Source organism: Grammomys surdaster, unplaced genomic scaffold (assembly GCF_004785775.1).
Source record: "Grammomys surdaster isolate TR1022 unplaced genomic scaffold, NIH_TR_1.0 125701, whole genome shotgun sequence".
Lineage (NCBI taxonomy): Eukaryota > Metazoa > Chordata > Mammalia > Rodentia > Muridae > Grammomys > Grammomys surdaster.
The window spans coordinates 2,106,179-2,128,654 of record NW_021620536.1 but is presented as its reverse complement, the minus strand read 5'-3'; the positions used below and the strand labels follow the sequence as shown (position 1 = coordinate 2,128,654).

Here is a 22,476-nt window from a genome sequence, read left to right as displayed (position 1 = left end):
AGAGAGAGAGAGAGAGAGAGAGAGAGAGAGAGAGAGAGAGAGAGAGAGAGAGAATGCAGACAGAGGATGGATGAAGCCGTGACCTGTATCAGTTACTGTTTTGTTGCTGTGATAAAATGCTACAGCCAAGACAACTTAGAGGAAATAGTGTATTTGGGGTTACAGTTGCAGAGGGATACGAGTTCACCCAGGTGAAGAGGCATAGAAGCAAGCGGCAGGCATAGCGGCTGGAGCCGGAAGCTGAGAACTTACATCTTCAGCTGCAAGCATGAAGTAGAGAGAACAAATGGAAAGTGGTGGAGGTGTTAGCTCTCAGAGCATGTCCTGGTGGCCTGCCACCCCAGCCCCACCCCCCGTACCTCCCCAAAGTGTGCCATGAGCTAGAGATCAAGCATTCAAATACCTGAGTCTATGGAGCACACTCCTATTTGAACCATCCCGTTAAACTCTTAGCTAAAACTCTCTGGAAACTAGTCGGTGAGGAAAGTGCTCATCAACCTACAAAAAATTCAAGACTGTCCTGTCGATAGGCTCTGCATCGGCTGGCCAGGAAGCACAAGGGTATCTCAGCCTCCTCACTCTGAGATGCAGAGCAGTTATCTTCTCCTATGGACAGTTAAATTTTTCCTCCTTTTTCTTGATAATTCTGTTCTTAGCAAGGTGTGAAAATATGTTCTTGGATCCCAAGTACAAGGTCTGCCTGGGCTCTGTAGTGGAGACCCCATCTCTAAAGCCAGAGAAATGGAAAAGTTCATTCTTTTGTATTATAACAAATTATTATTTTAAAAGTAGGAAGAATTATGGGATCTCCACTCCATTTTTCATAGTTTTGTCATGTAAATGATCTAGAGTATAGTAAGTGGAATTCCAACAGGCTCAAAATTTTAAATTAAACAACCCAGGAATGCTTCAATGAAAATGTCTTCTCGGCTTCTGATATACTTCCTGAAATAAGAGTGTGCACATGTAAGATTCCTAGAACGAAGACCAGGACCGCTTCCCAGCTCATTTCAACTGCATCACACACAGATTGTTCCTCTCTGAAGGACCAGCTGTATAACACAGGTCACTCGGGCCGTGTTTCCTCTTGTTCTGACTCAGCTCCGCCATTGATTTTCATGTCCAAAAATGTCCATGTCATTTTATAGGTGGCCATATTTTAAAAACAATGAAGGTGGAAAAACCCTGAATGTGTTTGGATCCTACATGTTTTTTCACTGTCTGGAATTTCCTTCAGGAACACTGCAACAATAGCAAAGCCAAAGAACAAGCAATAAACGAACTCGTATCAACAGAGAGACTGAAGCACAAAAATAAAGACATTGTCTCTGCGCTTGTCCCAGAGCATTGTAGAGGGTAGTCAGTCAGCCTTCCGTTTAGGATGCTGACAATCCCATTGAAGTTTAATAAGACTTCTCATCTGGCTATCCATTCCAGGTACGTTCACAAAACAGTAGCATCTTTCAGTCTACCGTGCCTGTATTAAGAAATTAAAACACAAAACAAACTGCCTCCAAGCTTATACCAACTGTGTGTGCTTCTTGGCAGCAGTTACTTTATCTGACAGTTATTCCCAGTGTTGTGTGCCAACGAGGCTGGGGAGGCCAACATCAAATGCTTTGGTGAGATAAGGCAATAAATAATCTGAACCAGTGAGGCCAGAACAGCCAAGGCAAGAAGAAAAAAATGGCCAAGTGGGAGAAAGGGAATACTTAGGCACACATTCTTCTCTTCTGAGCTTTCAGGAAAATGTCAGGGGGTGGGGGAGAAGGAATGTTTAAAGCACTCTTCACCATGGAACATCAGAAGTACTGTGCTGACTCCATTGGATACTGGGGGGGTGTAGGGGGGATGCAGGCATCTCTCATCGGTCAGGTGCGGGTCCTCGCACAGGACTTTGTGATCCAAGTCTCACAAAATGAAAAAGTCAGAAAGTTACCTCAAAATAGCAGTTCCTAGTCAGAGAGATGGCTTACAAATCATCTGAAGGCCTTTCTGAAGACACATGGCCTTGGCCAGTCTCAGGGAATCCTGGGGATTTAGGTCTAGGAGAGATCTCAGCAGCCTCTACCGGAAACCAAGTTAAGAACTTTTGGTTCAAGGATACCAGCAACTTCCCAGGCACCTGTCTTAGAATTCCAAATGAAGAAGTTCTTTGTTGACTTTCTTGACTATGGGAAGCCAGTCCATCATGGCTTCTGTGGGTAACATGGGTGCAAAATACAGAAGACATCAAACGAAAGCCACGGGAGTCTAGAAATCCTCCACTTAATTGCTGCCTAAATTCTAAAATGACCTGGACTTGAAATATAACACTTGACTGGGAAATCATCGAGATTCCAGCTCTCTATCCATCTGACATGCTGAAATTCCTTCTTAAAATAACCCATCTTACCAAAACTCACGAATGTGATCATTTTCTGAGAACAGGAAGCTCGCCTGTGACTCATATTTCTATATTTCTGTGCCCCTCTCCAAACACACACCGACACACACACTACCTAACAGTACACCTTGAGCTTGGTATATGAAGTTTTGTGGGAGAAGTGACATTTCAAGACACTCTGATAGAAAGGGAGAATTTTAAAAATGATCCTATGTTGGTTTTACTAAGACAGCGTGATTGCCCACAGAGTCAACCCAGCTATGAGGACAAAGCAGAGAACCTAGCATCTAAGTGCATGGATTGTCAGCCTGGCTGTGCCTCCAGGTCTCCCCATGTGACCCCATGTCCTGTACTCAGTCTATTCTTGGAAAAAAAATAGTTGAATCAGCCTCACTAGGAAATGAGAGCATCATTCTTCCCTGCTGGGAACTCCATGATGGCCAGGCAAGGTAACTGCCGTGTACTAAATGTGAGGGGTGTGCACCTGAGCTGAATTCCATGTGAGAAAACAACCTAGGAAAAAATGGCATCCGTGTAAAGCAACCGCTAAGGATTATTTCAAAGAAGGCTCACTGTCTCACCTAATGTGGTATTGTCCTTCTAGGCCACGGGAATTGGGGTTTTCTTCTTACCTACTGTAGTACAACCAATTTAAGCTTATCTCTGACTAGCTTACAAACAAATGAGACTCAGACTATGGTTATTTTATTTGGCTTTGATAATTACTAGGGGCTGAAACCTAATCTGCTTTTCTAACAGCTGGCCTGGCTACCTCCCCAGTAGTGTACCCCAAATACTTGCTATTTCTCCTGGACATGTGCTCATGGTACCTCTCCTCTCATGATGCCTTCTCCTCTCTCCCTGTGGTCTCTCCTCTCTCTCCCTCCTTCTCCATCGCTCTCCAGGTCACTCCAAACCCACCTACCTCTAATCCCTCCAGCAATTGGCTGTAGCCAATTTTATTTAACCAATAGTTTTAAATTAAGGAACAGGGTTTGCACAGCAAAAGCTTGTGACTGTGAGGATTTATTCGTAGGCCTAGACCTTCAGGTACAGAATCTAGCATTACAGTACATAGCAACAGACCAAACCTCAAGAGCTTCAAAGTGTGTGTGTCGGGGGGGGGGGGGGCGGTTGTCTGTCTGTCCGTCCATCCTGTGTCTGTCTTTTTGGTCGTTTGAGACAGGATCTCAGTCTGAGCTGAAGCTCAGGCTGGCCTCCTCCCTCGACTTTCTGAATGCTGGAGTTATGGGCCTGCACCAGCAGCCCAGTGTTTTTAGAAGGGTAAAATCCGAGTGTAGTCTTTCAGAAAGATGTTGTCCAGTAATGATTCAACAGAAATAATCATTAACAGTCATAAATCTAGTTAGATGCTGTCTTTCAGGAATGAATGAGAGGGGAGACAGAGTGAGAATGGGCAGGGTGATAACAGGTGAGAGACCAGGGAGAGGGACGACTGAGTACTCAAGGGGGGACTGGTGCTGAGCTAACTGATCTGAGAATGGTCTAGAATGGTCTAGAATGGTCTAGAATGATCTAGAATGGTCTAGAATGGTCCAGCCTCGGGGGGGTCTGGAAAACTTCAGACCTTCCCAGTTCTCCATGGCCTCCAAAGGAATAAACCATCAGAAATCACTGGGCAAAATATGTTGCTGCATTTCACTGACCTAGATTCATGTTTTGGGAACCGAATGGTACTCAGACATGTCCAGAGGACAGCTGCTCTGGAGGACAGCCAGTGTCTAAGCCTGTAAGACACTCGCAGGGCTGGCTTCCACTTCAGTTTCCATTGGCAGCAACTGGGGTCAGCCTTTGTCCAACTGTGGAATCTCCGTCTTCACTGTTTTCTCTCTTTTTTTCCGGTTTGTATTTACCCACAGCCAGCCCATCCCCACCCCGAAAAAAGTCACTGTGAGTCTCTTCTGCCTCCACCAGCCTCCAGTTGGTTTTCTTGACCTAATTGATTTGGCGAAAGATTAAAAAAAATAAAAGTGCAACACCCACATCGTGAGCTTCACTAGTACATCACAGTGTGGCCCCTGTGACACACGAGCGCACACGCACACGCGCACACACACAAACACACACATACACACACACACATACACACACTGTGCCCACTGATCCTCTGGCTGCACCAGCAGCAGCACCTCTTCTGTCAAAGGGATTAGGAAATGTGTCAGTTGAGTTGGAAGGGGGACGGTTGAGTTTCAGGTTACTGATCCTCTGAGGAAGTCACATGTGTTAAATGCCTTTGGTGTTGATGGACGCCCAGCTCCTTGGCTGAACATCATCAGTAAAGCATGTGGTAAAAAGTCAGAGGGGTGTTTAGACTGTGAGCTCTCCTCCAGTCTCTGTGGAGGACTTCCTCCCCTGCTACCACACTGCTGCAGTCACGCCACCGCCCTCAGTAATCACTTCTTTCCCTCATTTTCATCTTTCAACATGTCATGTTAATCTGGCAATCTTTAAGGATATTTCTAAACCTTGTTTCTATGTTATGGACCCTGGATGGTTGAACTGTGTTGAATTTCTGTATTTCTTACAGCACTGTCTCAAGATATTAAAGATAGCTTTAAGCTATGGTGGTGGTACATGACTTTAATCCCAACACTGGGAAGTCAAAAGTGGGGGCATCTGTGTGAGTTCAAGGCCAGCCTGGTCTACAGACTGAGTTCTAAGACAGCCAAGGATGTATAGAGAAACACACTCTCTCTCTCTCTCAAAAAAGTGGGGGGTTGCTTTGAAGATCTGTCCCCATAACCATTATCTTTCTCTTTCTCTTTCATGCAGTAGGACCAGCTTCAGAGCTGTGAGCACATGCATACCCTGAGGTGACTCACAGATACAGACAACAAAATAGAATAAATCAGAATTAAATGAAGGTGCTGAATTATAATTTCCTTGTGGTTTCCAGTCATTTGTTTCATTGTCACCTACACCCTGGCAAGTGGAAGAGCTCACTGTAGGTCAGCTATCAGGAGTGGTGTTGTCCAGAGAATAGAAACGATCTATTTTATGTATGGTGACTAGGCTACTCTAATGTGCATAATCTGTGAGTGGTTCTCGAGTGCCATGAACACACAGATTACAGAGAGCACACATTTAAATTACACACCACACCACGTTCCAGAGTTCACCATGAGAAATCTTGATTTGGCAGGACTGAGACGGAGCTCTGAGGCAGGCTGGTCCATAGATCTTACTCTCCAGATCACTGGCTGTAACTGGGGTTCACCAAACGCTAGTTCCTGCTTGAGCGTTTGCAGGCAAGAGGAGGAGCATCTCTACAGGATGCTACATCTTTGAGCAGAAAGTGCCACCTAAAGCTATAAAGGGATATCACACAGAGTGCAGTAAATTGAAAGAAGTGTTCTTCAGCCTTCCTAATGCTGTGACCCTTTAATACAGTTCCCAGGGTTATGGAGACACACACACCCCCAAGCATAATATTATTCCATTGCTACTTCATAACTGTAATTTTGCTACTGTTATAAATCATAACGTAAATATCTGACATGCAGAATATCTGATATGCAACTCCAAAGGGGTCGAGACCCACAGGTTGAGAACCGATGCTCTAGAGCAATACTTCTAGACATTTCTAGAAGGAACCTTAGCAGTATCACTCCCATTTACCACTCTAACTGGCAGAGGGACCTGGGAGAATAGAGCCGATAAATGAGGCCAGCTGAAGTCTCTTGCCATAGCCGACTTTATTCAAAGCATTGGACGATTTATGCTCTGAGGGTGGCGATGAGTCACATGAGAAAAGTGTACAAACACAAGGGCAAGCTGCACATGGCATTTAATGCACATAAACAAATAACAACATCCAGTCCTAATGAATAACCGGAAGTAAACTCACTCCAATCAACTATACCTGGGAGAGGCACAAAAGCATAATCCAAAATCAGTTCCATGTTTTTGAAGAAACTGAAGTCACAAGAGCCTTCTCTTGTTTTCTTAGAGTTTTCTCACAAGCGCTCAGAAATTCCCCCAAAGGACTCCATTTTTGGACCGTGTTCTGACTCTTTCCCGGATTAAAGAAACAGAAATGCTTGTGGAGTGCCGTCTTTTCTCTAAAATGCCCTGCTTTCTGGTTGTTTTTGTTGTTTTTAAATGGGAAATGCTGTTTTCCATCTAGCCCCCTTCTTGGTGTTGATAGGATTTGCATATCCACATCCATGGCTCTGCAGAGAGTTCTTACTTCACTTGTCATTCTTAGGCGTGGAGGCAGACTCTTGCCTTAAAGAAAGTCTGCCTTCCTCTCCAGCTCTGGAGTCCTGCAGACTGAAAACAGTCAGACTCCGATTTACCAGCAGGAGTAGTGTAGGGAGGAAGGAAACCCAAATAGCTCTTCGAATAGGAGGTTGGTTCCATCCCTGAAGTTTGTCAGGGAGGACTTGAGAAGGGCTTATGGAAAAGCATCCAGAGCTGACTGACGTCAGAGATTCCCTGACCAGCGTGATTACACAAAAGGGTAAGCACATGTGTCAACTGGAGGTCTTTCTGTGCACCTCACGGAAGCATTAGCTTCAAATGAGTGTCTTCCAGGGAGTTGCAGCAGGAGACTTGGGGGAAGAATTTAGGAATTGGCAAAATACTGAAGTACTGAAATACTCTTAAAGATCATACTTTATTTAAGAAATATAGACTAAATGCTCACCATGTATCAGACGTTACCACAGAGCCCCACATGAAAAGCCTTCCTAGAGCTTTCAGGAAAGAGGCAGAGATCAAAATATTTGTAGTGCAAGGCTCCAGGTGTAGCTCACTGGTAAAATAGGTTTTCAATGGGTGAGGCCCTGGGTTCAATGCCCAACACACACAGCACACACACTTATACACTCACACACACACACACTCATCAACACACATGCACACACTCATACATACTCACAATCAACTCATACACATATACAAACACACAAGCATAATGAGAATTAAAAATTGTTACACATTAAATCAGTTTGTTACAACTAATCTCCAGGCTCCATCTTACCCGTCCATCTCACTAAATAAACCTTGAGTTTTAAATGAGTACTTTTTCAGTTAGAGTAAAATCTGTATCCCCCAGCACTGCAGAATGTTTCAAAAGATATGTTAGTTCGCTGAGGTTCTAGCCCAGCCATAGAGCATTTGCTGTAGCATGATTAAGGCCTTGGGTTCAATCCCCAGTATAGACAAAAAGAAAAGGAAATCATGATATTCTTACCTTCCAAGTAACCATAATAATAAAAATCCCCTATAGTTGGGGCCCAGGCATCCGTGGTTTTCAAAGCTCGTGAGATGATTCTGTTGTACAGCCAGGTCTAGAAAACACTTGCCTAGGTCATGCCTCGAATCACAGAACAGAGAGCAGTTAAGCCACACCTCCCCGGCCACTTAAATTCTGTTCACAAAGCCGAAACAAACAGGTGAAACATACATTACAGTCTAGGCTCTGGCACTGACTTTGCACTTTGCAGTTCCCCAGTGAATTCTTCACCCAGACTCTTTACTCTGAACCCCTGGGAAGTGGGCCTGAGAAGTTTCAAATCCTGCCTGTCTTTATTCTTCGTGTTCTATACAATGAAATCACTTCTACAAGTGTTCCAAATATCTCTTCCTCATTCTCTGTCTAATAATACTACTGAAGACCCAATTCAGAAACCAAGTCTATTCCTCTCATTTCAGACCTGTTGGGCACCGAGGTAGCTCTCACCTGGTTGTGGGTGGGGGAAGTATGGAAAGACACTCTAAAGCTTCTTTCCCCGTTAGTCAGAGATACTTAACTTAGTGGGGGGTTGGGTTTCTTGCAAAGGATAAGATAGCAGCTGTTTTCCTAAATAACAATCAATTTCCTATCATCGATCTTATCAATTTAAGGATAGACTAGAAAAGTAAATGGTGGAGTGGGTAGAGGATCAGTGGGCTGGGCCGGCTGGTTGCCATGCAACCATGAAGACCTGAGTTTCCATAGCCAGTACCCAGGTAAAACTAGGTATGGTCATGCATGCCTATAGTCCAACACTGGAAGGAACAGAGACATGTAGATCCTAGGTCCACGCTGGGCAGCCACCCAGCCTGATAGGCAAGCTCCAAGTTGAGTGAAAGACCTTATCTCAAGAATTAAGTGGAGAACAATAGGAAGACACTCCCAGCATCCACCTCTGGCTTCCACCATGAGTACACATAAGTGTATGCACTAACAAATCACGTACACACTCACGCACACTTACACACGAACAGGCTTGAGTGAACACACAAATAGAAAATTATTTAAGAAAGTAAATGGTGTCCTTATTTTAAGTTTGAAGTTTGTTTTCATTCTCTCTCATTGTTTTCTTTCTGTTTCTGAAAGATATCTTCTTTCTCCTAAATTACAAATGAATTTGAAGCTCAGTAACTCTCAGACAAAGGCAACTTTGGCATCATGTGGAGAGATTTTTCCATTGCCATACTGTGAAGGGAAGGGCATGAGAGGATATGACTGTCATGTAGTAGGCAGAGGTTAGATCAGCAAACCCTATAATCATAAAATAATAAAGTAAAATTTTAAATATATCTATTTTTAAAGAGTCTGGAAAGGAAGGGTGGCTTAGCCATTAAAAACACTTCTCTCACAGATGACCTGAATTCAGTTCTTGTGTCAGGCAGTTCATAACCACCTGTAATTCCAGCTCCAGAGGACCTGACATCTTCTGGCCTCTGTAGGTACCTTCTTGCATGTGCACATACACACATATACATAAATAAAAAATAAAAACAAATACTTTCTTAAAAACAGCTTTGGGGACTGGACTGTCACCCGAGCACTAAGAAAGCTGAGTCAGGGAGATTTTGAGTTTGAGACTAGCTTGGACTATGTTTATATATATATATATTCAAAAATATTATATGTACTATATATCAAAGATTATATATATATTTATAAAATATATATGATGTATATATCAAATTTGTCTCCAAAAAGTCTACTAGAGAAAAAGTATTCTATAATAATTTTGTAATTTAAAAGAACTGTTTGAAAATGCTTCACTCCATTTCACACAGAGCACTATAAAAATACATGAAGTCTACACAGTCAAGTAGAACTATGAGGGAAGCATGATGTAAGGAAGGCAGGAGTCAAATTAAAGAAGGCATAACGTGGTTCTTACTTCATTTTCAGTGATCAAGCAAGGGTTTAAAGCATCCAATGACTCAGTGCGAATGAGGAAACGCTTCACCTTGTATATTTGAAAGCTCCAGGGAGTCGTGCTTCCCACTTCATAAATCCAGTTTATCATCTGCCTTCCAGTAATATCCCACTGGCGCTTTTTCTAAACTGATTGAACATTAGTCTCCAGAGACAATCTGTCCGTAGGAAGCAAAATTTCTGTAAACCAGATTTCAAAACTGAAGTTATGATGGTGTTGATAAAAAGTTGAGATCAACTTCCAGCAGCCTTTCAGGCTACTACATACAGTATAGTATACAGTAGGCCACTTACACTAACCTCAGCTTATAGTAGCATCCAGGGTAGGCTGCTTACACTGACATCCAGAAACCAAGCCTCATAAAACTACCAGGTCTCATGAAGAGGGCAAGCATTGGTTTGCTGATGAGAGCTCCTACTAGCCTCCTAGAGCTGACTATAAAACTTGGGAAAATTTTACAAGTTGGCTGTTAAACATAACTACTGTTAACTATTAATTTTGCAGCTGGATATAGCAGTATACACCTGGAATCCCAGCATGTAAAAGGCAGAAACAAGAGGATTTTAAGCTGGAGGCTAGCCAGGGCTACCTATGTTAGCACTGTCTCAAAAGAATAATAAAAAAAAGAATTGAGGTTTTCAGAGATGGTTCAGTCAGGGTTTAAGAGCACTAGTTGCTCTTTCAGAGGACCCAGGTCCAATTCTCAGCACCTGCATGGTAACTCACAGCTACCCGTAACTCCAGCCCAGGGGATCTGATGCTCTTTTCTGGCCTTCACTGACACCAGGCACATACATGGTACACAAGCATACAGGACACCTACACATTTTTTTAAATTAAAGTTTTATACTTAGAATTAAACAAATTATAAACAAAGATAGTAAATATTCAAAACATCTAACTTCCTGGTTGTATGACTGTATCTTGCCATTGGCTGTTCTCAAGGTTATCAGTACTTGTCTCGGTTTGGAAGTGATGTCATGGGGGAAGGTACCACAGGAGTCAGCAAGTGTTAGGAGTCTGGATTTGACTTGTTTTCTAGACCACCTAGACCAGGACTTCTGGGCCTTTCTACCCATGACTTGTCTTCTGAAGTTTGTACATAGCCCTGGGTATATAGGTATATGAAATAGGTATACAAATGAAACATTTACTAATAACAAATTTTGAGAAAAATATTAAAAGTTCTTTGGGATATATGTATTTTACCACCAATTAAGGGTCAAAGCAATTTTGTACTCTGACAAGATGGGTGTGCCCATTTGTGTAACACAGTGCAATCCAAAGCTAAAGTAATTTAATACTTAACATTCTGCAAAATGGTAAAAAGCCATTGCTTTCTGTAATGAAGCCTTTATGTTCCTAGAAGAGCAGAAAACATTGCGTGCAGAGTAAAGATCTCAGTTTATAGCGCACTGTTGTTGTGGCTCTAGGCTGAGGAGTTTCGTGCCCCTCTGTGGGCAGTGCCTGCTCTGACAGCCTGTGTGCTGTAGAGCTCATATTTTTGTGTTCCAATTCAAGGCTACAGTGAAGTCATAATACAGTCATAATACATAATACAGTATGGGCAGGCATTGCCAGAAACACCTTGGACACATCACACATTTGATTTTGAATTGATTTTTAGCTGCAACACTTTTGGAAAACCTTTTACTACTGCTCAATAGTAAATGGCCCTCACGCCTCCGGTTACATTACCCCATGTGGTGTCAAGCCTTCAATTTAAGACCCTTCAGTCTAAATGTAAAGATGGAGGAAATCTGACTACCACAGGTCACATTTAAAAGTCTGTAAATGGCAGCCGCACCAGCTCCTGCACAAGGCTGGCTCAGCCACTTGGCCAGACCCCATTTCAAGGCGACAAAGGAGAACTTAAATATGTGTTATGTGTTCAGCCAAACATGGAGGGAGAAATGATGAGCTGCTCTTCCGGTATTCAAAAGCGATGTGCACTTCATCAGAGAGCACACTCCCATCGCCCCAAACAAAATTCCGATAAACGTCTTCTTTGTTTCGTTGGTGTTACACATTAACATAAACAGAACTGTCAACCAGCTACACAGACACAGCGCTGATCTGTCACTTCCTCAGACGCATAAGCTCTGCAAATTCAACAAAAGGATCTATGGGAATCCATCAGAAAATTAAACTACTGGCAGAGAGCATCGGAAGCTTTCATATTGCTTATAAGCTGTATGCTGCTCATCCTCAGAGCAAACATGGATGCAGTGCTTCCGGAGATACAGGGGCTGAGCAACTACTTTGAATCTTTTCCTAGCTGCTGGGGTCAAAGTTAGTTACATCGAATTATAGAATTGGGAATCACATTGATGATTTTCTTTACCGTGAACCAGAAAACAATCATTAGAATGCTTTCTGTGAGCACAAACTCATCCCTATCCTCCAGACAAGCCTTCCACAGCCAGGCAGGCTAAACTGCCAATAGTGGCTTACAGGGCCAAATTAATCCAGGACGTCATTGTAAACAGGATTTGGCTCCTCGGCCACTTCTGACCTTGGCACCTGCTCCTGTCTGCTCCAGAGATACTCATGCCCTTCACTCTCCCCCTCCTCCCTTCCAAAGGCCCTGCTCACTCTTTTACTTAAAAACAAAATGGTTTCAAACAAACCAAACTGTGTAAGGCCAGACACAAAGCCAAAGACCAGACCCTGTATGGAATGCATTTGCACACAAACCTTCTGCATATATAGAAATTTAAAATATACAAATGTACAAGAAAATTCTATAGAAAAATGTATCCCACCACAGGCTGCCAGTTAGTCTAGTCTTTCGGGTGATAAGATGGTGGTTTGGTGTGTCAGGATAAAGGTAGGCATATGAAGTCAGATACACCCAGGCTTGAAGCCTAGACTGCCTGACTAAATGAGTGGGTGAGCCTGGACATATGACTGAATTTCTCTGCATTTATCTCACTTTCACATGAAGAGAGAGATGACATCACCACATACGCAGGGTCACTGTGAGAAACAAATAGGGAAGAGGAAGAGAATACACACACCTATAAGTACACGGTGAACGTTTTCCATTCTCTCTGACCAAGAAAGAAGCGTAAAGATCGGCTGCCTCCAAAACCCAAGAGATTAAATCTTTGATAGTGGGATTTAGGTTACTGGGACAGTTAATCTTGTCAACCTAGTAGGATTTAGAATCACCATGGAAACGTATATCTGGATGAATCTATGCGAGTGCTTCCAGGAAGGTTCAACAGAGCAGGAAGACCCACCCTGAATGTGGGAGGCACCGTCTTATGGGATCAGGTCTCAGACTGTGTGCGAAGGAGACCAGGACTAAGTACCAGCACTCACCTACCCCCTGCTGCCTGGCTTTGAGGAGGAATGGGACTGAGTACCAGCATTACCTCCCTCTGCTGCCTGGCTTTGGTTACAACTGAGCAGAGCTGTACCTTACCTTCTGTGCCTTGGTTGACTGATCCCTTATGCTGTGAGCCAAAATCCAACCCTTCCTTTCTTTAAGTTGCTTTGTCTGCACCCATAAGAGCAGAGAGGAGGTGCTACTTTCCACATCAGAGAAGCTTCATTTCACAGTGGGCCACAGTTAAGGCAGAACGATTAGACATGCTGAAACCAAGATTATGAGTGCATGGCCCTTCGTGGAGTCCCTCCTGTCGCCACCCCACCGAGGCTCAGGAACAGTGAAGAGGGAGCAGAGAGGCTGTAAGGATGGGTACCAGTGCTGTGGCATGCTGCCTTCTGGACACGGAGCTGCTGCGGCTGCCTGTAGGAACTCAAGGTGGCCAGCATCCCAGTGTAGATGAGGAGATCTCCTGAAGCCCACTGCTGACTGAGGAGCCATGGACAGTTGATGGCCGTTGCAGAGTAGTGAGTCATTTCTCTTTGAGAGTGTGGCTGTTGGAAGGTCGTACATGATCCAGTGGCTGGCCCCACATGTGTGCCCATATAGAGAGCACCAATTGGATTTGGTGGGTTCTTTTTTTTTTTTTAAGAAGAAGAGAAGGAGGAAGAAGAATAAAATTGGAAGAGAAGTGTGTTAGGGAAAGGGTGTGGAGATAGATGTAACCAAAATACATGGTAAACTAATATGAAATCCTCAAAGAATAAATAAAAATTATTATTTTAAAAAGTACACATCTGGCAGCTGGAGAGATAGCTCAGCTGTTAAGAGCACTGACTGCTCTTCCAGAGGTCCTGAGTTCAATTCCCAGCAATGACATGGTGGCTCACAACCATCTGTAATGGGATCTGATGCCCTCTTCTGGTCTGTCTGAAGAGAGAGCGACAGTGTACTCATATAATAAATGAATAAATAAATAAATAAATAAATAAATAAATAAATAAATCTAAGAATAATAATACACATCTGAAGCCAGGAGGTGGTGGTACATGTCCTTAATCCCAGCACTTGGGAGCCAGAGGCAAGCTGATGTCTGAGTTCGAGGCCAGGCTGGTCTACAGAGTGAGTTCCAGAACTGCCAGGACTACATAGAGAAACCCTGACTCAAAAAACTAAAATAAAATAAAGCACACATCCAAGCCAAGCATGGTGTCACACACCTTTATTCCCAGCATCCGTGTGACAGATCCAGGCAGGTCACAGGGCGGGGGGGGGGGGGGGAAGAACAGCCAGAGCTATGAGTTGGGAGCCTGTCTCAAAAACAAACAAACAAGCAAACAAAAAATGCCACACAGCAACGGACAGAGACATAGCTTCGTGGTAGAGTGCTTGCTCTGGTTTTAATCCTCAGTACAGTCATTTACTTAATTAGAGGCATGGCTCTCAGGATGTGTTCATGTACGCTCATCTGAGAGCCCAGGAAATGTGAGGACATGTGAGAGATTTATAATATTACCCAGTTATGCTGGCTGGTCCCTCAAAGAGTTGCCAGGACTTGGAGCCTGCTCTGTGTTACCAGGCTTTCAATAGACTCCTGAGGCATGGATAAATCAATAAAGATTTATTTCAGCTACCTAGTAGCAATGAGAAGTGATTGTGCGCTGTGTCCCGTATCTCTCGGTGGACTCTATAATTAGTTGCTTTTAATATTGATTTCATTGTAATGTGTTGAGATGGGTACATACATATATATCATGGCGGGGATCAATTATGAGCAAGCCAAAAATGTGCTTGGAATATTTCCTAACCATCTTTAAATGCCTTCTTTATCTCTTTGCCTCAGTATTTGATCAATTAAGCCTTAAGTTCTTCTGTCCAGCTACACAGCCCAGGATTTTTTTTTTTAATGTAATTGCTGTAATACAAAGAAGGCATGAGTAAGAAGCAGAAGAATGGGGCTGTCGTCCAATCCTTTCAACGAGAAAATTCCCAGAAATGTGGGAAACTGCCGGAAATGCCTGGTTAATGTGACTGGCTGCGCATATTGTACGGGCTGAATGCCAGCATGTTCCCACTGGTTCCCACTCGTTCCCACTCCTTTGTGGCAACTCCACTCTGGGGAGCCAGGCCAGTCCCTCCAAGACAGCAGCTTTGAGAGAGACCCAAGTATGCTCCTGTGGCCTCAGCAATACCCAAAGCCCCCTTCTCTCTAGGGATGTGTGCCTTCTGGGTTAAGAGGGTGCCTGTGAGAAAGAGAGGCAGACTCTACCCTTCCCATGCTTGGCATCACGTGAATTATAGATTGTCACCTCCGGGAGGCAGCACTTAGAACATCCTTGCATCTGTCTTATTTCCACCTTACATGGCCGTTGTGGCTAGCCCCAAGGGGGGTACCGTGTGAAGCCTGTTGAGTTGGTCCAGACATCAATAGCTTCCAGTCCCAATTATCACCATTCTGGTTTGGTTACTCAAAGGAGAATAATAATCCCACTGACAAAGGTCAGAAACAACATTTGGAATGCAGCTCGCCTTTGCAAATCTTCCCCCACAAACCGGATAGCATGGCACTTAGGTGGATTTCTTTCAGTTGAGCCCAAAGCCTCTAGGGATACAGAGGAATCTGCTCTGGGAGGAATTTGATGACGTGCAGACAGAGTGTTTAGGTGCTTTCTGCTTCCATTTTGGTGCTGGGTGCTATGACAAGCAGGAAGTTCAGTCCTTACTGCTACTCAAACACTTTGCCAAGAACTCTGGAACAAAGCCACTTCCTCCATCCTTCTTAAGAAAATGCTGGAACGCAAGTCAGCCCAGCAGTCACATTCTCGGGATGCTTAGGACCATGCTCATCTTTCCCCAAGACTCTGAGCATAAGGGGAGAGAAACCTGTACCTCTGCTTGTTCTCTGGGAGCCTAGGCCCTTTGAAGTGTTGCCCTGCCAGGATGCCTAGTGTAAGATCATCCTTTTGGTAACACACACACACACAAATGCACACACAATACACACACACATACACATGCATGCACACACATACACACACACATGCAGGCATGCACACACATACACATATGCACACACATGCAGACATGCACACACACATACACACACAGGCACACACACATATACACATGCAGGCATGCACACATGTGCGCACACACACACACAGGCACACACCATGAAGAGCAGTGGTCCCTGCTCCTTTCTCTGTCCCCTGAACAGCAAATTCACTGCACTGTGTGTGTGTGTGTGTGCGTGTGTGTGTGTGTGTGTGTGTGTCTTGGACACAGCTAGCTGTAAGTGATTGGCAAACCATCTCACCAGTCAATAGCAGCACACAGGCAATGAAAATGAACAATGAACACTGTGGACAGGAAAGGGGAACTTGGTCCTCAGCTAACATGGCAGAAATTCTACATGTCCAGAATAAGCAAGTCTTTTCTATGAAAAAGAAGGGTTGCTTGTTTATTATTTTCAGTTACTGTTTCAAAATCCTTTAAGGGGTGAAAGGAGGAACAGGAGGAGGAGGAGGAGGAAGAGGGAGAGAGAGAAAGAGGAGGAGGAGGGAGGGAGGGAGGGAGAGAGACAGAGAGACAGAGAGAGACAGAGACAGAGACAGAGACAGAGACAGAGACAGAGAGAGAGAGAGAGAGAGAGAGAGAGAGAGAGAGAGAGAGAGAGACCCTCCGGATATATGGAACTTTTGGTTTTTGTGTTGGACAGCACTGTTCACAGTCCCACGTGTAGCCGATTCATTATTAAAAGTCATTTCTTACAGCACGGTTTATAATTTGCCACAAAATGATAACAAGGAGGCCTGGATAAATTAATTGGAAGGGCTCTCCTGAGGTAGTGCTGGTAGTCTGTTAAGGCGTCTGTTTTAAGAGAGACTCTCAGTAGAATTTATCAGTAAATTGCTTCATATATCTTCAGCATTAAATTATTCCCCTATTAAGAAAATTATAATTCTTTTCTTCCCAGTAATGAAAGAAAAAATGAAACTATCTTCAAACTATTCTAGCTTGGCTGCCAGCTCTTATGTCAGTAATTTCTGGAATGCCCCCTCAGAAGCTCTAACGAATAAAGCTCAGGAAAAGGTGATTAAGAAAAGAGTGAGGAAAAGCAGAGATTAGAATTTCAAATAAATGCCATCATCGACAGTAGAAAACTCAAGGGCCAAAGAAGGAGTGGACAGCTCCCTGGAGGAAGCAGATGGGGGCGGGAGAGGAAGTCTAGTCTCTTGTTGGCACTTTCTCAACTCTACCAACTTGGAGACTTAGTGTTCCCTTGCTGGTAAACAAGGACTAGCCAGTGATGACCGTCCTGCCTGGTCGTCACCCTTGGGCACATGTGAGTCAGATAGACAGGTGGGGGATCTGCCCACTTTGCTCAAGTAGAGAAGAGATCCTAGTGAGACCCCAGCTTTGTGGTCTTGGCAAGATACTTCTCTTTCAGTGAGTCTTGTGTTTTCCTTCCCTGTGAATAGAGCATTCACTGAGTCATCTATTTACCGAGACTTGAGCTGCAAACCCAACCAGCTATTATCTGGTATTCAGTAATGGTGGAAGGACCCCGCCTCGATGTATTGGGACCAAAGCCTGCTCATGCTTCTCCCTAGTGCTTGAGGAATTAAGTGAATGAGCTTAATGGATTTTCTGGGTTTTGTTTATAAATGCTCAGGCTTGAATGGGGAACAGCGGCCGTTACATACTATGTTTTGAGGATCTCTTTGCGGCCTTCAATCGCTGGGCCTCCCTCTGATAATCCTTGGTGCTGTCTCAGCTGTGAAGGTTTAGAAAGAGTAAAGTGAGCTGCCTAAGAGAGATCTTTTTAGTAGGGCAGAATTGATTTATAAATCTCAAGATGGATCAAAGACCTCAACGTAAGCCCTGCAACTTCGTAACTACTAGAAGAAATCATGGAGGCGCTTCAAATACAGACACAGGCTAAGGAAACGTATTGGCTCATCAAGAAATAGAAAGACATGAGAGCAGAAGGCAGACTGGTTGGGAAGAGAAAGGAAGTGAGGAGTGGAAAGAGCAAGAGAAGGTAACTGGGGAGAGGTAAATACGGTCAAAGCACATTATGGACATGTATAGAAATGCCATTGTGAAAGCCATTGTTATACATCACTGTATGCTAATAACACCTTCAAATGGAAAGCCTGAGATTCAGTAAGTATCAGGTGTGTATCCTGGCGCCCATTCTATTAGTACTATAGTATAACTATCTACTTTTAGCTGTAATCTCTTGGAAATTGGGGCCTTGGCTTTAATGTACACTGAAGATCAGAATGTGTGTGCTTGTTCATGTTCATGGCACCTCTTAACTGAGCATTCTAATGTAACAATCTGTCTTACCTAAGACCAGGGCAGCCGTGTTTTCTCAGCCAAGAATATTATCAAACTTCCAGCCAAATTTCTGCACCTGGTTGCTTTATGCGTTGCTGGTATGTCTTAGGAGCAGAAGCCAAAGTACAGATATGTTTTTAAAAACAGAGACAAACACAAGCTGTAAGAGAACGAGAACACGCATAAGATCACTGCTAGATCAGATTTTCTTCTCTGGCTCTGAGTGACTGGAGGTGACATCAGGAACCTGAGCTACAGAGCAGGCTAAGGTGGTCTTTACAGGCCTGTGTCCCACCCTATCGCCTTCCTCCCCGTGAGTGTGGGAGGCTCCACTTCAGCGTGCTTTGTTTGTTTTTATAGATCATGCAGCAGATGAGTGACCATCGTTATGACAAGCTCACTGTACCTGACGACATGGCTGCCAACTGTATATATCTAAATATCCCCAGCAAAGGGCATGTCTTGCTGCACCGAACCCCAGAAGAGTACCCAGAGAGTGCAAAGGTAAAAATACCATCCGTCCTACAGCTAGCCTCCCTGGGAACCTTCTCATGATGGAATGGCAAAAAGGGGCATCCTTTTGCTGTACAGATCAATACACTGACGGCGGAAAGGACCATTGATAGCAAGGGAACCGTTTATTGACTTTTCTCTCTCATGCAGTTGGTCAGTCATGCACACACAATGGCTGGGGTGGTGCTGCCTGCTAGTTGAGGTTTCTCACACAAGAGCTCCAAGGGCTGTGGAGGTAGCTAACTGTCAGAATGCTGGCTTACCAAGCACAGAGCCCTGAGGGGAATCTTCAGCACAGAGCACAAGCAGGGTGTAGAGGCACACACCCGTCATCCTCTCTCTTGAAAGGCAGAGGATTAGAAGTTCAAGCCGGACCTCAGTTGTACAGTGAGTTCAAGGTCAACCTGGGCTACACAAGACTCTGTCTCCAAAAACTAAAAATGAAAAAAAAAAAGAACTTCTTCCATCTGTGCTCCAGCCCTTAGTGTGCATCCTTCATGAGGTACCATGGGTACATCTGAGAGAGAGAGAGAGAGAGAGAGAGAGAGAGAGAGAGAGAGAGAGAGAGAGAGGGAGAGAGGGAGAGAGAGAGAGAGAGAGAGAGAGAGAGAGAGAGAGAGAGAGAGAGAGAGAGAGAGAGAGAGAACATGAACATGCCAGTGCGTCTGAAAGCCTCGGAACAATATTAGATCTTTCCTCAGGTTCCACCCACTTTTTGGTTTTGAGACATGGTCTCTCCCAGGCCTAGAATTTACCAGGCACACGCTACTCTAAGTCAGTAACAACCCCAGGGATCACACCACAGGTCTCCACTGCCCAGTGCTTACGGTCACAAATAGACATCACTACACCTAGCCTTTGCTACGTGAGGTCTTGGCAAAAAGCTCGGGTCCCTCTGCCCGCAAGGCTGTCCCTTTCCTGCTCAAACCATTTCAACCCCATACCCCTTGCTGCGCTTTTTACACAGACAGTACTGTATTAGACGAGGTTTGTTCTCTTAATCGTGGCCGCTCTGCTAGTACATGAACAGAGAGTAGGGGGAGTGCAGACGTAATTTGGTTCTCTTACCATAGTAGAAGTGTGAATCTGAAGCAAATGTAAGACTCCCAGTACTAGACAAAGACTACAGTAGCTCCTAGATGAACCACGGATCGTACCCTCTTCTGTGCCAGAGTCGTTAGCAATGCAGGTTCCTGGGCCCCCAGCCTAGACTCTGCAATAGGAACAAGCTGCAAGTCCACAGACCCCACTTTGAGGACTTCATGCCACTTCAGCCTCATTGATCACCTAGCAACGGGAATATCATTAACGGCCTCTCAGTTCAGCCTTTCTTCCGTTAACGGTAGAATAACATCAGTAACGCCCTTGTTCACCAAGGGTCTTTCTGGGCCAGACCCTGTGCTGAGCGTTTCCGAAGCATTCTCTCTAGCCTCTGTAACAGCAGTCCCTGTAGTAGTGGCAGCCCAGCCTTCCAGAGAAGTGAATGAGCTTGGAAGGACTGCCACTTCGCTGAAATGGTGGTAGTCAGTTGATGGGCCTGGATTCGGAGCCCAGCCGGTTCCATCACCCCAAGCAGTGTGCTGAGTTTTAAGGAATGCATCGTTTCTAGAAGAATCAAGCTGGGTTGTTTTTAAGCAGCATGTTTAAGTAATTTTGTTTTTTAAAGTGTGTTTTTGATCACGGTGGGGGAAAAACAAATCTGTGGACAGTTAATTGGATGTTTTGACACATACTTTCCATTACGGTTGAAAGATACTATAAAATTCACACCTATAATTTAAACACAGTGTGACCAGCAGGCAGCACACACTTAACTTACATTTCTGTCTCATTTTTCTAGTAGAGTTGGTTGGGGACGGAACGTGAAAGTGTAGTTAGGAGTCTGTCAGAGTGAAGGGGAGGGACACACAGATGGAACACACAGCCACCAGGTTTGATTAGCAGTGGATTCAGGAGGAATGACAATGGCAGATAACTCCAGCAACAGTCATGTTGGACGTACATCCTTCATTTGGAAGAGGTCAACCACTTGTGGCCAGCTCTGGGATGGGTTTGCGGATGTGTATACCTTGGGCCTAAATGACTGAAAAACACGGATCCATGAACTGAATTTGTTCTCTGTCTCTGAGGGTGATGGAATAGCCCAGGATGTAACCTTCTCCTCTTTCTCCTCTTCCTTCTTGACTCCCACTGCCTCACAGGTTTATGAGAAACTCAAGGACCATCTACTGATCCCTGTGAGCAATTCGGAGATGGAAAAGGTGGACGGCTTGCTCACCTGCTGCTCCGTTTTTATTAACAAGAAGATAGACTCCTGAGCTGGAGAGGCCCTCCCCTGTGGCCAGCAGGTGGCCAAGGCCAGGCTGATGGCTCTGTACCCATTCCTCCTGTTTCCTTTGACAATCTACTGTGCCACTGTGCTACTAACTCTTGTTTACAAAAGAAAAAAAAAAGAAAAAAGAAAAAAAAGAAAGAAAAACTAATTCCAATTTTAATCACCTCATTTCCCACACCCTCGTTTTCCTCACGGTGGTACCTAACCTGTTCATCTGCTAAAAGAGTTAAACAACCTAGGAAATAGAGAACTAACGAACCACTGGGATGTGATTGGCCGTGTGGAAGCCCTAGCTTCAGTGTTGGTGTTCTTAGTGTGGGAATACTTTAGTTGCAGGGCATTCTGAAGACTGTCTTCCTGACCAGCCAGTTAAGTAAGGGACTTTCTTTCTCTGTATCATGAATCACATTTGGTTCCTGTGAAATTCCCTAGAACATGGATTTTTCCCATTCCCCTCTCTTCTCGCCTCTAAAAAACCTTTCTTCTGGGTCATTCTGTAGCCTTTCCCACTTCTTTCAGAATCACCTTGACCTTGGATACCTCCAAGGTCTTGCATTCTGTATGCCTTCCCAAAGGTCACAACCATGTCTCCTGCCACCAGCAGCAAATCAGAATGGCTGGTTGGGGAACAGGAACCTCACAGAGGCACATCCTGACAGGGTTTCCATTACCACACCTAGCAAGGTAAACTCAGCCTCGGGCAGTTGATACAGGATGTTAGTTAGACACAGAAGCCTAGAAACAACTCATGGGTACATCTTAGAGAGACTGAGTCACATGCCATGATTTTGCCTCATGACTGGTCCTATAGGATCATGGGGGGAAATCCTTATCCACTTCACCACCTCCCCCTTTTTCAGCTTCCTCTGATTCACCTTGTATCTATCCCCTTAGAATCATCATGATCTTGAAAAAGTCATTTCCTTCAAAAGAGGCTTAGCATCTAAAAATGCTTGTTGGTAGTCTGGTGAGAGCCGGAGGGAGCTGCCTCCCCCCAAGGCCTAGGAGGGCAATCAGGAAATAGTTCCTAAAGTCAACCTCAAACAATGTATGAGTCTCCTGTGAAATATCCGTGAATGTTTACTGTGGAATTCAGCTGAAACTTCAAATTACACAACGTTCAGCTTACACAGGTCTCTCACAGAGAACAATGCCACAGCAAAGGAAGAGTGCATTCCTTTTTTAAAAAAGCTGAAACATGGGCTGGAGAGATGGCTCAGCGGTTAAGAGCACTGACTGCTCTTCCAGAGGTCCTGAGTTCAAATCCCAGCAACCACATGGTGGCTCACAACCATCCGTAATGAAATTGGATGCCCTCTTCTGGTGTGTCTGAAGACAGCTACAGTGTACTCATAAATAAAATAAATAAATCTTAAAA

General features: G+C 44.3%; 1 protein-coding gene across 1 annotated transcript in view; it reads left to right on the top strand.

The window, feature by feature from the left end:
* Ddah1 (dimethylarginine dimethylaminohydrolase 1) overlaps nt 1-21,311 on the top strand; it is a 134,453-nt gene extending 113,142 nt beyond the window's left edge. The window contains exons 5-6 of the mRNA XM_028788114.1: nt 18,611-18,754; nt 20,965-21,311. Coding sequence (XP_028643947.1) covers nt 18,611-18,754; nt 20,965-21,081 — 261 coding nt within the window. The 3' untranslated portion in view covers nt 21,082-21,311. The remainder of the gene's footprint in view (nt 1-18,610; nt 18,755-20,964) is intronic.
* The last annotated feature ends 1,165 nt before the right edge of the window (nt 21,312-22,476 follow it).